General features: G+C 41.4%; 1 protein-coding gene across 7 annotated transcripts in view; it reads left to right on the top strand.

The window, feature by feature from the left end:
• Positions 1–18,758, top strand: part of c2cd5 (C2 calcium dependent domain containing 5) — a 154,036-nt gene that overhangs the window by 52,398 nt on the left and 82,880 nt on the right. For all 7 annotated transcript variants that reach the window (XM_084335043.1, XM_084335044.1, XM_084335045.1 and 4 more), the window contains exons 11-13: positions 6,144–6,258; positions 13,949–14,047; positions 15,980–16,091. In XM_084335043.1, the coding sequence (XP_084191169.1) occupies positions 6,144–6,258; positions 13,949–14,047; positions 15,980–16,091 (326 nt within the window). The remainder of the gene's footprint in view (positions 1–6,143; positions 6,259–13,948; positions 14,048–15,979; positions 16,092–18,758) is intronic.

Genomic DNA, 18,758 nt, shown 5'->3' on the forward strand with positions numbered 1-18,758 from the left:
ATGAGTGCTACCTAACGTTATATGTATGATCCTGTTCTGATTCAAGACACTTTTGGACTCTTAAGTGAGAAATGGAGTACCTCTAAACCAAAGGTAATGTCTGTTTTACAAGTACTTTACCGAAACTCCATCATAAAACATGCCTTTGTACGTTTGTGTACTTTGTGAAAAAACAAGGTCATGTGTTTACCTTTGACCTGGCAATAATATAGGTGTCACGTGAGCAGCCGCGAGATTTGCGCATACGCTGCACAAAACACACTTTATATCACGATCTTGGAAACCAGCCTGGATTTTAGTGAAACGGGCCAATGTTTAGCTTGGAATTGTGAACGAACGAAGGTATGTAGATTGTAGAAACAAACTATTTTTTTACATGTTGGACTAGAAATAGTGTCTGTCAAATGATACTATTGTCTCCATAGCTATAATATAGAATATACAATAGCTCTGCAAAGATCGTGAAATATCATGAAACTGGTCAAGAAAAGTTGGCGCCAGCCAGTACAGATGAGGAAAGTCGGTGGCGCTCAAAGAGTTAAGAACAATGGTGGGATAGATCTCACTCCGTTTGTGTAGATGCGTCATGAAGACGAGAACAAAAGTCCAGTGAGCATAATAGCCACAAATGGACATGTAGGCACAGGTGTTGCGCGCATGGAAGCATAACTCGGCAGGTACCGGAACGTTTGTTCTAAGCCGTCCTGGCTTGAACGAACCAGGGCCAAGGGAGGTCACAGTGACGTAGGGCTGACTTTCGAAGCTTTTTTTGGCAATCGAAGCTTCGGGGCCGAGCTTCGATTTTAATTCGAAGCTGCGAGATTTTCTATTTTTTTTTATTTTTTATTTTTTTTATTTTTTTTTTATTTTTTGTATCTTATGTTGTGGGACTTGTACAGCAGTTTGGTAAACTTTGTTGTTTTTAAATGTGCTCTATAAATAAAGTGGATTGGATTAATGAATTAAGTAGCCCCTTTTGTGACTGTGACGCAGCCAACAAGGTTTCACTCGGCTGTGCGATTTAATTCAAGTGGATCGCTGTTGTCGTTTGAACAACTTCAGATTTCATGGGAATTACCAATCCCCCAAATCAAGAATGTTTAAGATGAATGAAGTAAGATTTTGATTATTTGAAATATGGCCTGTGTAGACTAAACTATGCACAGAATTATGTCAGTCTACAAGGTCCGGATTCTACATCTTGTAGACTCCACTACAGACCAATTATCAGTGAATGTTCATGCATTTTTAAGAAGGGCAACTTCCACAAAAAAACAAAGAACTCACCAAAACATCTCAGTAGCACCTTATCTAAATGTTCTATTTCATATATGCAGATTCATATTTATTTATGTATTGCATGCATTTCTACATTTGATTTCCTATTTTGTTTATTCATCCCAGTATCTTTCTTTCTTATGTGTGGAATTCTACAAGGCATGTAGGTGTATATGTGTTTGAGGATGATATCCTTCAAACAGGCAATAGTGATGATATAATTTGGGCAGTGCTGAGCTGGGTTACTTTCCTCCAGTGTATTTGTCCCCCGGCCCCACCCAATGGCCCCATGCGCGCACACACACACACACGCACACAAATCGAAGTAAAAAAAATTGAAATGTTTTTTTTAGACTTTTTTTTTTTGAAGGGAAAATTTATATTTATTTTTTATTTTTTTAATGTTCGAAGCTTGTGCCATCGAACGAAGCTTTGAAGCTTCGAAGTATTTAAGACAGCCCTACAGTGAAGGCCTGTGGGCAGGAGAGGCGGTCGATAGCCCGCAGTGCGGGAGCGTGTCGACCTTGGTTAAGGGTGTGTGTTTAACAGACACCCTTCCCCTTTGGTACAGGGGCAGAGTACTGGATACGGTGATGACGGGGGCGTCCTGCTTCCCGTCCACGACCCAACGGGGGAAGTACCCTGGACGGACAGACTATAAGGGGCCTGGGGCCCACCGCGAATGTCAAAGTGAAGAAATTCAAAGCAACATGCTCCCCGCCCTAACCCCCACACGAGTGGAAAGCGCCGTTCCCTACCAGTTCTCACTGCCAGTGAGTTGTTAATGGGAGTCGCTCATGAATGTCTAAGTGAAGAAATTCAAAGAGCGCGGGGGAACGTCTGGGTTTAATTATAGCTCTCTTTAGTTAGTTAATTACAATGATGGCCTGGCGGGAGGACAAAAGGTCCTATCAAAGGGTAACCGGGAAAGGGGACAAAAAGGTTTAATAAAATAGAAAAGAAACAGACGATGCATACATGACAGAGATAAGGGATATAATTAAAACACATCAAACAAACAACCAAATACAATTGCAAGGTTGGTTTACATGAAGCAGAAGCCATTTCACCTTCAAACTCCTGCTCCTCACCTACAAATCCCTCCATGCCCTCGCCCCCCGGTACCTGTCTGATCTCCTCCACCAGTACACTCCATCCCGGAACCTACGATCCTTTGATCTAGGTCTCCTCTCCATCCCTTGCACCAGGTTACAGACTTTTGGGGACAGAGCCTTCAGCGTGGCGTCCCCTACCCTCTGGAACTCTCTCCCCCCCCCGAAATCCGCAACGCCCCAACCCTGGACACCTTCAAATCCGCTCTAAAAACACACCTCTTCACCAATGCTTTCCCCATCAGTTAGTTTTAGATTAAATTAGGTCCATTATCCCCTACTTTCCCTCATCCCCTCTTCCCCCTCCCCCCCTACTTTCCTTGCCCTATTTTTTCTGATTGTAAAGCGACCTTGGGTTCTATGAAAGGCGCTATATACATTTGATTTATTATTATTATTATTATTATTATTATTATTATTATTATTATTATTATTATTATTATTATTATTATTATTGTAACTGAGGGGTTACAAAACCCTGACTGTATTAAAGATTGTGATATATTAAACCACTACTAGTTATGTACTTTAATTACTGGCCAAACAGTACATCAAATATTGATGGTGAACACCCACACAAGAACACGGCATTGACACAGAAATTCTATTGGAGGGTTATTTATTATTATTAGGCAACGTTAGGTTACAGATTGAGAATTAAGGTCGCGCTTGTATGGCGAAGAATATACGTAAAGTCAGTCAAGAGCATAAGTCAATGAGAATAGTAGGAATACTATGATGGGTCTAAGCTGACGCCACCTGTTGCATAGCAATTATATAGGGCAACACCGGTACCAACTGGAGACACTGGGTTCCCTCCGGGGTGTAAAGCCGGGAGGGGTAGAGGAATGTTCGGGTACCCAGTCTGAGTCAACGAGGAATAAAGAGGCTCCAGGTACAGGAGCCGGTGCTTGTACTCCCTTGATCAGCAGACAAAAGCAATAGTTGTAATCCAATATGCTCGACAGCATTGACGACAGCTAGCCAGCCCCTTCCAAGAGGCGGGCCCGAATGGTGATCCTCACGAGGTTAAATCCCAAACGACAGTGGAATCAACGGTGCTCTTCTCCGGTGGTCACGTTCCCAAAGCAATATAATCCAACCAGAAATGGTTCTGCAATCGCCGGTGCCAATTCTCCTGTGTACATGTCCAACGGTTCTCGCCTAGGACTCCTCGGGTGTGGGCACGTATTTAGGCCGCACAGCCTGGATAAGTGCACTAGCTAAAGACACGACGAACCGATGGGTAATGCTACATACGGAAGAACTGTGGCCGCACGATATACAATAAATGATCGACTATTACTTCACATTAGATTAAGTCGAACTCAACGTTACTGCGTTAAACTCTAACACTTTAACATTCTATTCGCACGCGGTTCTCAATGCTCTATTTAGATGCAAAGTTGCTCACTTCACTGCACGTTGACTCGTGGTGAAGGTATTACTAGTAATGAACGAATTGCTGCTGTTTACACCTGCGCCGTATTTATACTTAAGTGAATATCTAGTCCCAACCTCAGTTCTTGTCTCGTATTACTACGCAGACTCTGGGCATGTTCTGACATGCCCGGAGTTGCCTTTGAACTTGCCGTTGGGGGCTTGGTCGTTGGCGCCTGGGGCCGCTGTCCAATAGGAGAGCGAATATTACTCTGGTCTGTACGCAGGTAAAGGGATATTCCGTGTATATATATAAATAATATACAAGGTATATCAAACGATACATATATATATTCAGTTTAATCTGGCCCTTCACAACAATTATTATTATTATTATTATTATTATTATTATTATTATTATTATTATTATTATTATTATTATTATTATTATTATTATTATTATTATTATTATTATTATTATTATTATTATTATTATTATTATTATTATTATTATTTCTGCATTGTACTGTATATTGTATTGTAACTCAGTTACTAATTTTTGTCCTACTCTCTGTTGTATATTGTATATATGTATATTGAACACTTTTGTTTACACTTGTTTAGGTACTTTTGACTTTCTATTTTATACTTATCTATTTTTATTTTTATCTAGCACACTCTCAGGAGCAGAACAGAAAAAAGCATTTCAGGGCGGCTAGGTGGGCAAGGCGCTCACCACCAATGCAGGAGACGCTGGGTTCGAGCCCAGCTCTCCGCATTGCTATCAGCTTGGCTGGTCGTTCATACTAATACAATTGGCAGTATTAGGGGGTGGGAAGCTGATGGGTGGGGATCGGACGTTGTGGACAGCGACTCCTACAGGTCGGTTGGTGCGCCTGCGCAGCAGAATCAGGAAGCGACGGGGGCGGCGTGCCCTCCAAACGCAGACCCCCGACACTGAGAGATCGCGCTGTGCAGGTGAAAAGATGCGACTGCTGCTTCCTCGAGTACCGGAGGGGACACGTGATGTGAGGCTTAGTCCACATTGCAGCCGGCTTGTGGGAGGCATGGCCTAACAACGTTCGAGACAGGGGAGGGTAGAATTGGACGATACGAAATTGGGATGGGAGAAAAATGGAAAATGGGGAAAAAAATCATTTCATATAAAAGTATTCTGTATTTTTGTATGACAACTAATAAAGAAACTTGAAGTTAAAAGTCTCATCATAAAACTAACAATGGTAGTTGACTATATTAATTTTAAATGACATCTGAAACTGCTTTACAATCTTGGAAACCTGTGGGTGTGTTGTGTAGTGACGTTATCGTGGCTGCTTTGAAGGAGCTTTATTAAAACGCCCAGTTAAAGGTGCTGTAAGTGGTTTTCTTTTGTTAAAATAAGTGTAAAATAGCCCAGTCCCTCCGCTCTGCAGTAAACACAAAATAAATGTTCTGGTATCCCGTTATCCCACTATCCAATCGGGAGATATTTGTACTTATTTCAAGAAATCTTGCCAAGCTACATTTGCTTACTGCACTGGCAGGTTATTTTACTTGTTTCAGGCACACATTTGCTGTTTTTTTTATAACTTATTTTTGCAGTTCTCTCCCCTGATTGGATAAAGTGGGAAATGTATTTTGTGTTCATTACAGTACAAGTAGACCACTTACTTTAACAACAAAAAACACCACCGTTTAAGGTGTTTTATTTGATAGTCTTGTTCAATTTAAACAATAACACAAAACAAATGTGTTACTCTGATTTATCAACAATCTAAAGATACCATGTTTCCATCGGGTATCTATTAGTAGACTATACCCCACCAAACACTCCCCCAGCCCTGCTTGTGTGTCTTGAGGACACCTGTGGCTGAGGACAGGAGGCGAGAAGAGGAGACTCTTCTTATCTTGGTTGGAGATAATGATGCTCCCATGGAATGTCGATGAGAAACTGCAGAAGAAAATCTACCTCACCTCTGACCTTTTTGCCTTCGATCAACAATCAATCGATCTCATTGTCACATTGTTTTCCAAACTGATAGTTGGTTGAGTGGTTTTGGCTACAATGCACCATTTAACCCATAGGATGAAACAAAGCAAGTTAGTATACCAGGTCACCAGTTACACTATCGGTTTTTATTTTTAATTTAGTTTGTTTTTCGAGCTAGTTAAATTTAAAGTAGTTTGGAGGGTGATGGGTAATAGGATCTTATATCAATTGGGAGTTTTTAGTCCTAGTGAATCTAGGCTGACGGCATTAAATTACCTTTATAGTCAGGTTTGTTCAGTATCTTTATTTTCTTCCTGTGACTCTTCAGTCAATGAGAACTCCTGCGTGACGAGTCAACTGACTCTCTGCTGTTTGTCTTGCAGATGAGCCAGAGACCAGGGACGCCTGGTGGGAGGAGATCCGCCAGGAGATCAAGTCTCACGCTAAAGCTCTGGGCTGCCATGCTGTCATCGGCTACAGCGAGAGCACCAGCATCTGGTACATATGTATACACGCACACATACACTCTACACACACATTATATACACACACACACTCCGGTCAAATATGATCTGTATTTTATTGAGCTTATTGCAATAACGTTATACCCGGTTTCCGCGTTTAACTTTTCCGTCAAGCCAACTGAAGAGACCCAAGTTGATCGCCGACCCCAGAACGGCGTGGATTATGTATTTCCAGCACCCAAAGCTGAATCAATAAACGCGATCGATATTTGGAATGGCGATCAGGAATTGGAATAAACTTTTTGGATAACATCTGATCTGAGGTAAGGTATCTATTTTACCAGTCTTGGGATAATCAGAGCTTTTTTCACAGATATATCAACGTGTCCCATATGTGTGTGTGTGTGCCGCTGATCAGGAAATGAGAGAATCGATATTTCAGCCCGCTTCTATAGCGTGCATAAGTACACATATACTATCGAAAAGCGTTTATTTGAAAACGATTCATAAATAGGCCGAAAAATGACAACGTTTTTGTTTATGCCAGAATATTCCAGTAAATGCCGTTTATCGCGGAATCTTTATATTTTCCTGAAAACGAGGGCTTTTCAAAATGCTATAAAACGGAAATGAAGCGATTAAAAAAAACAATCAGTTTCGACAATGTTGACTGCAAACAAGTCATTGATAAGCGACGGGCAGATTAGATACATAGCCATAATTTAATACAGAGATTATGTGTTCACAACGCTATCATTGAAGTGGGTGCTGGCATTCAGCCTGGTAAGTACGACACCCCCTGGTGGCTCTGAAAGTGTTAATGCTCAATCTTCAATCAAAAATGTGGCCAGCCATAGACAGTAGGGTCTTGTTGAGGCATCTTCAAAAATCTTTTTTTTGGTACATATTATGAAAGTACAGATTCATACCTTCAAAATAAGCCATCACTTGAACATTTTGGTGGGATACTTTTCAAGCTACTTCCTATGAATCATGGTGATATCACAAAACGTATTCAGAGAAAATGGCCTTGACAGTTTACACTTAGTGTTAAAAAACTACAACCCTACCCAGAATGCATTGTAATCCATGGCCCCCCTCTCTCTGGGGCAATTAACACCTGGCAGCGTTCTAGTCAGGCTCTTTTGTTATGACAATGACTCTGTTTTTTTGCACTGCAAATAGAGCTGCCGCGGTATTGATGTTTTCCTTACCGCACAAATTTGCGAAATATTTCCTACTGCAGCGGTTATCAAAAAAAAAAAAAAAAAAACAGTTTGAATGCATTTTTATTATTATTTTTTTAGTAGTCTACTCTTTATAGCATATAGCCTGCCTCTAGTCTAAATGTCTATCTTTAGAGGATGACTTTGCAGCATGAATATTGTTTGGGATTCGGCAAGCACGCATTCGTTATTGAAAGTGAAACACGGATTCGAAGTCTCCCCTCTGGTTGTGCGCCGTTCACTCGGTGTCGCGGGCAGGTGTGGTAGCGCCTGGCGGTTACCCCCCTGACCTTCTTCTTCTTCTTCTTCTTCTTCTTCTTCTTCTTCTTCTTCTTCTTCTTCTTCTTCTTCTTCTTCTTCTTCTTCTTCTTCTTCTTCTTCTTCTTCTTCTTCTTCTTCTTCTTCTTCTTCTTCTTCTTCTTCTTCTTCTTCTTCTTCTTCTTCTTCTTCTTCTTCTTCTTCTTCTTCTTCTTCTTCTTCTTCTTCTTCTTCTTCTTCTTCTTCTTCTTCTTCTTCTTCTTCTTCTTCTTCTTCGTCTTCGTCTTCGTCTTCGTCGTCGTCGTCGTCGTTGTTGTTATAAAGTTACTACTTATGATTAACAAAGGCATTCGTTTTGTGGCATTAACGTTATATAGTTACACGTTCAATAACATCAGCGTATTTACCGGACCATAGCAAGGCAAGCATTACTCAGCTGATAGAGTTGTACCCTTCTTGCTGTCTTGTCGTACAGAACTTGTAAGTCGCTTTGGATAAAAGCGTCAGCTAAATGACTAAATGTAAATGTAAATTACTCTATTCATATCTCAGTTCCTTTCTTTGCTCAAGAGCGTGCTGAGTTGTGCCCATTCTGCGGTCTGTTAATAAAGTTTTCAATCAGACAAGTGTATAGAACGAAGGGCTTTTATTATAACATTCGTTGCAGTAAAATCATTATGCCTCGTTTAGTAGTCCTGAGGAGCGATGGTAGTCCACTCCGGCGGGGAGCTAATGTTATTAGCCGTGTTGTGAGCTCTGATCAATGGCTGACATTCAGGAAGTAAAAAACGAATACGCGCTTGCCGATTGGTGGTAACAGCAGAGGCGGGTGCAAGCACGTAATTGGCAACATCGACTGTCAATCAAAATTGTTCCGTTGCTTTGGTTGAGAGTATTATTATAAAAAACAGCGGGATGCGGTATTCAGCTAAACTCTGCGGTGGGCGTGATGTAACAGCGATACCGTGGTAATGCTGTAACCGCTGCAGCTCTGTCTGCAAACACAACACCCATAGAGGAAAAAGGAAAAGTCATGATAGTTTATTTAAAAATGTGTGTGGTAGTGAAAGGTTAACCTTCTGTAGTGTGGTAGTGAAAAGTTTACCTTCTGTAGTGTGGTAGTGAAAGGTTAACCTTCTGTAGTGTGGTAGTGAAAGGTTAACCTTATGTAGTGTGGTAGTGAAAGGTTAACCTTCTGTAGTGTGGTAGTGAAAAGTTAACCTTCTTGTAGTGTGGTAGTGAAAGGTTAACCTTCTGTAGTGTGGTAGTGAAAGGTTAACCTTCTGTAGTGTGGTAGTGAAAGGTTAACCTTCTGTAGTGTGGTAGTGAAAGGTTAACCTTTTGTAGTGGTAGTGAAAGGTTAACCTTCTGTAGTGTGGTAGTGAAAGGTTAACCTTCTGTAGTGGTAGTGAAAGGTTAACCTTCTGTAGTGTGGTAGTGAAAGGTTAACCATCTGTAGTGTGGTAGTGAAAGGATTGTCTGTTTTAATTTAATAAGTGGTCTTAAAATGTCAGTAGTGTACCAGAGCAGACTATATTTTTAGGAAGGAGGTTGAAGAGGTTAAAGAGGAGTATCTTTAGTTAAAGGTATAGTTTCGATTTTTGGTTCCTATTTCCTACTTACACACAAAGTAGATTTCAGTGTGCTCCAGTTAGGGATGGGTACCTTTCACATTTGAACCGATACGGTACCGGTACCTGTGAATCGATACCGGTACCCAACGGTACCTTTTTTCGATACTTTAGTCTAAAAAAGTTAAATTGACCTACCTCAGTCGTAAAAACAAAAAATCCAAACTTCAAATAACTACAATTTCGACCGTTTTCGGCTTGCCATTGCTCCGACTGCTTTGTTGTTGAATCAAGTCAAATCCTAGGTAAGCATATATTGTGCGTGTGAACGTTGACATGAAAAGAAAAAAGGTAAAAAAATAAAATAAAAAAAATCTCTCTCTCGGTATCTCACTTGAATCGATACTCGGTAGTACCGACGTGTTTCAGTTCGGTACCTTAAAAGTACCGAATTCGGTACCCATCCCTAGCTCCAGTTAGCTTGTACAGACCGGTGCTTGACCCCGTTGACTTTGCATTAGTTTGTGGTTAACTATCCAGAGCTAGTATGAGGAACAGCATGGGTTGTGGCAAGAAATTATATTATATTTCCCTGCTATGTAAGTGCAATTCTATGCCATTCTATATGATATGCCCCAGTGATGAGCAATATCCACGTATTAGGCCTATATGGACCTAGTATTTATATAATGTATTATATACACTTGTCCTAATATACTAACCTACACTGTAGCACTCAACACTTTGATGAACATTGTTACTCAGCTGATAGAGTTGTGCCCTTCCTGATGACTTGTCGTACAGACCTTGTAAATCTAAAAGTGGATAAAAGCTTCAGCAAAATGACTAAATGTAAATGAATTATAATGAGGATATGAATGAATGAATGAATGAATGACTTTTATTTATATAGCACCCTTCACAGCATGAATGAACAGGGTGCTTTACACTACAGCTTAGTATATACAAAATTATTTTGATAAAATCATGAGTCACTAATTAAAAAACAAGACTATAGGAACAGTGAGGACAAGAAAGAGTGCCTATGTATGACCAAAGCTCTGTCTAAACAAATTAGTTTTTAGTTGTTTTTAAAGGAGTTTTTAGAGGGGGCAGTTCGCAGGTCCAGGGTGAGAGCGTCCTAGAGCCTTGGTGCCGTCACCTCGAAGGCTCGATCACCCCTTGTTTTTAGCCTGGACCTGGGGACCACCAAGAGGTGCTGATCGGCAGATCTGAGTGAGCGGGTGTTGGTGTAGGGATGGATGAGTTCAGTGATGTAGATAGGGGCCTGACTGTGGAGTGCTCTGAAAGTAAAAGTGAGGACTTTGAAGTGAATTCTATAGTGTACCAGGAGCCAGTGCAGGGATACCAGAATGGGAGTGATGTGACATGATTTTTTTGACCTTGTGAGTAGCCTGGCTGCAGCATTTTGGACCATTTGTAGTTTGTGGATGATTTGGTGAGACAGGTGAAAAGTGAGTTGCAGTAGTCAAGCCTAGAGGAAATAAAAGCATGCACAGACAGTTCTAGTTCAGAGTAAGATATGATGGTGCGTAGTTTTGCAATGTTTCTGAGGTGAAAAAAGCAGTGTGAGTGTTTTTACATGTTTGTCTAGGTTCATGGCCTGGTCGAAGACAACACCCAGGTTTCTCAGGTGGGGACGTATGTTGTCTTTAAGGGACCCCAAGTGAGTGGCCACTCTAGCTGCAGTCTTTTCAGCTGCTACGATCAGCACCTCTGTTTTTTTTGCATATAACTGGAGGAAGTTACTCTCCATCCAACTCTCAATGCTGAGCACGCACTCCTGGAGAAGGCTGAGTTTCTCCAAATTGTCGGGTTTAAAAGAGCAGAGTAGTTTGCATAGCAGTGGTATTTAATGCCGGAATTTATTGATGAGGCTTAGAGGAAGCATAAATGGCAAAAAGGAGTGGTCCTAGCACCGATCCCTGTGGTACCTCACATGAGAGGGGGGGTGGGGTCCGATTTAAAAGGATCCACAGCCACTGAGAACGTTCTCTCCCTTAAGTAAGAGGCAAACCAGTTTAGAGCGCTCCCAGAGATGCCCACCCACTCCCTGATCCTGTCCAAAATATACAATATACAATATTATGTATTATGAATTGAAAATGGGGGACCCTGATGTAAACGAGACGAAAGTCTTTCTCTGGTCTGCATCCCCTTAACAATTGTGTGTATTGAGCTGTACTGTACCCATTCTGCAATCTGTTAATAACATTTTCAATCAATAACCTTCTGTGAATGAGTTTACAAATCACGGACTTCAGAGTGAATAAGGAAGGACCGCATTGTGACAACGTGGATTTCTATGGAAAAAGGCTTGTGCCGCATGTTGTGGATGTTGCAATACAGTATAGTCTAATGTTGGAAGTGGAATAAATTCGCTTATGAATAAAGTGTGGAACGTAACTCGAGGAGTGCATCTTGAAAGGCGCGTTAATACATTTGTTTATCTGGCTTACTGCCGCGGATTCAAGCCGCGCCATAACAAAGCGCAACATTAAAATAAGGACAGCTGTTTACAAGTGGATGTTTAATGACAATAAAGCATAACAATTGCTGAAAAGGGAAATGTGGATACCAATGAAACTCATAGACTCAACGTTAAACGTGAATGAACGTGAAGTGCCTGTGGAAAATGCTGACGTCAGACCAAAAAGAAATATAATACCTAAGTTGTTTGTTATTTTCTTTTCCCTATTTTTTTAAAATATTGTAAAGGCCTATTTTCTTTGTTGCATGTGCAAATGTTTGGTACTTTATTTTGAGCAAACGCATCGCAACCCCCCCCCCCCCCCTTTCCTCACGAAATGGAACATCGTCAAACTGAATGAAATTAATTAACTTTCTTATGACATTAGGTTACATTAAATCCACTCGAACGAAATTTGTTCGCTCATACAATTTGTGACATTCTAAATGTGATTTAATGTTGTTTAATGACAAAACGACCCGACTCGCGTTTTATGATGAACGGTCTTTTCGGAGTCATTTCGACGCGCGTAATATAGACACTGGCGTTGGTCACGAGTTAAATTGCTATAACTTATAGCTATAACGTTAAGATAAGTGTAATTTAACATTTCGTTCTCTCTGCTATTAAGAAAGGAGAGCTATCCTTGTGTGTGCTTCAACACCTCTCTAAGTACCTGTGATTAATGCATGCATAACACGCGCAGACAGATCACACCCAGCAGCCCAGCGATGTAGTCCTTTTGGGACACATACTATCGGACAAATAACAATAATTAACTCATTTACAAGTTGTATTAAAGGGGAACTATCTTATAAATGGCCTTTTTCAGTGTTTAGCATTGTTTCCTAGCTATGTGGACTTATATTAATAGGATCTATGTCTCTAATTCTCATATTGGCGCATTCTTCCAATTCTCCTCTCAGAATATTCACCCTCACTGAACTGAGTCATCTGAAAATGTGCATATCTGTGATGTCAGAGATTTCTCAGCTGCATAATAATGTGGCAGTTGATGTGGCAGTTGGCACCAGGCCACACAGTGGTTGGAGCCCAGCCTCAAAATGGCTTAAGATCTTGAGGTAGAAAATGCTGTTTTTGAGTACTTGATTAGAAATACAAAACAATGAATTTTTTGGAAAAAAACCTTACAGAGGTGTTCCATAGTGCCCATGTTCCAAGTGCTCAAATAGTGAAAGAAATAGTAAAATAGTTCCCCTTCAAGTTTTGCAAATAAGGGAACATATATAGAATATGTCAAAGCAGTCAAAAAAACAATATTTCGATTTTTACCTATTCTGAAATGCCAGACATTTTCGCCATTTCTGAGCAATGTTATTTGCCGCAACAAGTCGGGTTTGGTCACGTCGGGTCACAAATGTCAGTTAACATTTGTAATAATTAATGTTACATTACCCCCACTCTGTCTGCACTGCAGCAGCTCTCTTCACTCATGGAACGGCAGATTTCTTGGGGGAAAAAGTGTTTTGGTACAGCCAGGTGTCTGGGTCCATGTAGCACAACAGTTAGCTAGCCACAACCTCAGTGTGTCTGTTCGTATCGATAGTAATAATTAACGTTACATTACCCCACACTCTGTCTGCACTGCAGCAGCTCTCTCCACTCATGGAGCGGCAGATTTATTTAGAAGAAAGTGTTTGGGTAAAGCCAGGAGTGTTTGGTTCCATGTAGCACAGCTCAATTAGCCACAATGTCTGTATCAATAGTCTATGAACGTTCCGCTAAGTGGGCGACATGTTGTTTGCACAATTTTGTAAATGCACAAACCATTGTTTTTATAATGCTACACTACACTAGCATGAATGCTTTTCATGGAAACGTTAACATACTATCCATAGAATCCTCCTTACGCTCTCATGCTCCAGCTTCCACTGTTTTGTTTGTTTTCTGCACACGCACACACACACACGTGCCTCACAGGATTTCTTTAGTTTGAGCAAGATTTCCATTTCAGTGGCACATTACTTGGTAACCAAATAAGAATAAGAGGGAATTATTTTCACAGGACATTTCGGACCAGAGAGATTTGAAATATGTCGGACTTCAACAGATAATGAAAAATGTGAATTAGCGGATAATGTAAACCCTGCTATACACGAGGTCCCTCCCACTCACGCCTGTCACTCACAGCTTTCTTCCCCCTTTGTCTCTACACAGCGAGGAGGTGTGCATCCTGTCTGCGTCAGGTACAGCCGCCATGTTGAATCCCCGCTACATGCGTGAAGGCTGTCTGGACGTTGGAAGTCTCGACCACAGGTTGTTGGGGGGTGGAGGGTACATTTTTATTCCATTTTTCTTTTATTTACCTTTATCCAGGGAAGTTTGACGAAGCACTGTGAATAGATATTGTTCTTTTTTTTTTGCTTTTTCACAGCAAATCACTTCCCATGGATTCAAGCCCTGATTAGACCTCTGTTAGTGCTGTTGATGATGAGTTGATTAGACCTCTGTTAGTGCCGTTGATGATGATTAGACCTCTGTTAGTGCCGTTGGTGCCGTTGATGATGATTAGACCTCTGTTAGTGCTGTTGATGATGATTAGACCTCTGTTAGTGCTGTTGATGATGATTAGACCTCTGTTAGTGCTGTTGATGATGAGTTGATTAGACTTCTGTTAGTGCTGTTGATGATGAGTTGATTAGACCTCTGTTAGTGCTGTTGATGATGAGTTGATTAGACCTCTGTTAGTGCTGTTGATGATGATTAGACCTCTGTTAGTGCTGTTGATGATGATTAGACCTCTGTTAGTGCTGTTGATGATGATTAGACCTCTGTTAGTGCTGTTGATGATGATTAGACCTCTGTTAGTGCTGTTGATGATGAGTTGATTAGACCTCTGTTAGTGCTGTTGATGATGATTAGACCTCTGTTAGTGCTGTTGATGATGATTAGACCTCTGTTAGTGCTGTTGATGATGATTAGACATCTGTTAGTGCTGTTGATGATGATTAGACCTCTGTTAGTGCTGTTGATGATGAGTTGATTAGACCTCTGTTAGTGCTGTTGATGATGATTAGACCTCTGTTAGTGCTGTTGATGATGATTAGACATCTGTTAGTGCTGTTGATGATGATTAGACCTCTGTTAGTGCTGTTGATGATGATTAGACACCTGTTAGTGCTGTTGATGATGAGGTCATTAGACATCTGTTAGTGCTGTTGATGATGATTAGACATCTGTTAGTGCTGTTGATGATGATTAGACCTCTGTTAGTGCTGTTGATGATGAGTTGATTAGACCTCGGTTAGTGCTGTTGATGATGATTAGACATCTGTTAGTGCCGTTGATGATGATTAGACCTCTGTTAGTGCCGTTGATGATGATTAGACCTCTGTTAGTGCTGTTGATGATGATTAGACCTCTGTTAGTGCTGTTGATGATGAGTTGATTAGACCTCTGTTAGTGCTGTTGATGATGATTAGACCTCTGTTAGTGCCGTTGATGATGATTAGACCTCTGTTAGTGCTGTTGATGATGATTAGACCTCTGTTAGTGCCGTTGATGATGATTAGACCTCGGTTAGTGCCGTTGATGATGATTAGACCTCTGTTAGTGCCGTTGATGATGATTAGACATCTGTTAGTGCTGTTGATGATGATTAGACCTCTGTTAGTGCTGTTGATGATGATTAGACCTCTGTTAGTGCTGTTGATGATGAGTTGATTAGACCTCTGTTAGTGCCGTTGATGATGATTAGACCTCTGTTAGTGCTGTTGATGATGAGTTGATTAGACCTCTGTTAGTGCTGTTGATGATGATTAGACCTCTGTTAGTGCTGTTGATGATGAGTTGATTAGACCTCTGTTAGTGCTGTTGATGATGATTAGACCTCTGTTAGTGCCGTTGATGATGATTAGACCTCTGTTAGTGCCGTTGATGATGATTAGACCTCTGTTAGTGCTGTTGATGATGATTAGACCTCGGTTAGTGCTGTTGATGATGATTAGACCTCTGTTAGTGCTGTTGATGATGATTAGACCTCTGTTAGTGCCGTTGATGATGATTAGACCTCTGTTAGTGCCGTTGATGAGTTGATTAGACCTCTGTTAGTGCTGTTGATGATGATTAGACCTCGGTTAGTGCTGTTGATGATGATTAGACCTCTGTTAGTGAGGTTGATGATGATTAGACCTCTATTAGTGCTGTTGATGATGAGCTGTTTGGCTGATCCAGTGTGTTGTTCCCCAGGTTTGAGGAGCCGTCCCCTCCTACCTGTGGCTTCTGTCACATCCCTTATGATGAGCTCAACATGCCCTTCCCTGCCCAGCTCACCTACTGCTACCACTGTAGACGACAGAAGGTCACACACACACACACACACACACACACACACACACACACACACACACACACGCTCACACTCACACTCACGCTCACACTCACACTCACACTCACACTCACACTCACACTCACACTCACACTCACACACACACTCACACTATACACACACACACACTCACACTATACACACACACACACTCACACCATACACACACACACACACACTCACACCATACACACACACTCACACCATACACACACACTCACATACAGTACACACACACTATTAGGGCTGTACCGAATGCTTCATAATCATAATGTTCACATTCGAATTAGGGCTGGGCGATATATCGAGTATACTCGATTAGGGCTGCACGATTAATCGATTTTTAATTGAAATCGCGATTTGGAATGATGCAATTATCAAATCGCCAGGCCTGCAATTAAATTTTTTTTTCTTTTTTTTTTTAACATAATTTAACCAGGAAGTCCCATTGAGATACAAGATCGGTTTGGGAGAGGGAGGTAAGGGGTTTTAGATTGTGTGTTGTGAAGTTAAGACTTCAGAGAGGGAGAGTAAAGTACAGAAAAAAAAGGTACCGTTGGGTACCGGTATCGATTCCCAGGTAAAAAGAAAAATTCAGGCTCGGTGTCCCGAAAAGACCCACCGCGTAGGCCAGATGCAAGCCGCATTTTACAATAAACCGCTGTGGGCTGCTTATTTTTTTTTAAATTATAATCGCAAATTTTATCGCAATCGCAATATCTTTGATAAAAATCGCAATTAGATTATTTCCCAAAATCGTGCAGCCCTATACTCGATGTATCGCGGCTTGTTCTACATGAGATGTAGTAAATTACTATATCGTGAACATCGAGTATATGTTGTCACGTTGCGGCTGAGATGAGACTTGCTTTTGCGCAGAGCTGTCCTCTCATTTCATTATAGACACATGACCAGCGCGGACCTTAAATTACATGCAATTGTAATTTCATTAGACAGACCAGCGCGGACCTTTAATGACATGCAATTTAATTGACGCAAGCAATGGGCTAACGTTAGCCATAGCTGTCAACATTGGCATTTGAAAAAATGGGAAATTTCGCCCCTCCCCCCGGCCCCGCCCCCTCCCAATGTAGTCTCCTCCCACTCGTTAAATAAAATTAATCAGATACCTGGTTGAAAGTGAAATGCTGTCATGTTCATATTTATTGAAATCTTACAATGCATACATAAATGTTATGATGAATTGAAAATGGGGGAAGAAGTCCTTCTCTGGTCTGCATCCCCTTAACAATTGTGTATTGGGGGGGCAGGTGGCGCACGGAGACTACGTTCGTCACCAACACCGGGAGACACTGGATTCGCCTGTTCGAATCCAGCTCCCGGCGTTGCTATCAGCTTGGCTGGCCTCTCACACTGATACAATTGGCTGTATCAGAGGGTGGGAAAGCTGAAGGGTGGGTCCTGGGCGTTGTGGACAGCGACCCCTACAGTTCGGTCGGGGCGCCTGCTCAGCAAGGGTTGGAACTAAGGAGAGATAGTGTGGCCTCCCACACGCTACACTCTCCCCGGTGAGAACCTGCGCGGCCAGGTTGGCCTGCCGGCAGGCTGCACATGCATCGGAGGAAAGCATGTGACACTTTGTGACAGTCTCCGGTCTCCCGGACCAACAGTAGGGGAAAGTACGCAACAACCAGGAAGGGTGGGATGGGAGAAAAAATCGGGAAAAAGGAGGGGAAGAAAGATAATAAAAAATTAAATAAAAACAATTGTGTATTGCGCCATATTGTACCCATTCTGCAATCTGTTAAAGTTAGCAATCAATCAATGTATTACCATAGTGTCTTTATACCTTCATCACTGTACATATTAATACTACAACTCAAGAAGAATAAAGAGGTTTATTTGTCACATACATACAGTGAAATGCGGATTGATTGTGCAAAATACAATAAAAATAGGCATAGAAAAAAGAATAGGTAACACAAGATATGCATGATAAAAAAAAGACATGCCAAGTTCCTGAAAAACTGGTTCCTATGTACACTACAATACAATTGTAACTCTTAATGTATCTAAACTATACAATACCTCCTTCCTTTAAAGTGTCATTTTGTTTAAAGTGATCTGTACTGTACATACATCTGATTAGTATTGTATATTACTATTAATAATAATAATAATGGATTGGATTTATATAGCGCTCTTCGTGACACCCCAGTGACCCCAGAGCGTTTACAGAGTCCATTATTCGTTCATACACAGTCATACCGGTGGTGGTAAGCTACAATTGCAGCCAGAGCTGCCCTGAGGCAGACTCACGGAAGCGTGGCGAATAATCATCGCCTACGGCCCCTCCGACCACCACCAACATTCATTCACATGCATACGAAGCAAGTAGGTTAAGTGTCTTGCCCAAGGACACAACGGCAGTGAGATGGACATGGGCTTGAGCGGGATTCGAACCACCAACCCTTCGATCATTGGACGACCCGCTCTACCCCTGAGCCACGCCGCCCCACGCACTTTACTGTTACATTTGCACTCTGGTTGGATGCCAAATGTCTTCGTTGTACTGTATAATGACAATACATTTTAATCTAATCTAATTAGACTGTTTTATCACTCTGAAATGGATGGGGGATACCACTTCATTCCCTGTGGGGGTCTCTTGCATCGGCC

The sequence above is a fragment of the Notolepis coatsorum genome (assembly GCF_963971535.1).
Source record: "Notolepis coatsorum genome assembly, chromosome: 18".
NCBI classification, from domain to species: domain Eukaryota; kingdom Metazoa; phylum Chordata; class Actinopteri; order Aulopiformes; family Paralepididae; genus Notolepis; species Notolepis coatsorum.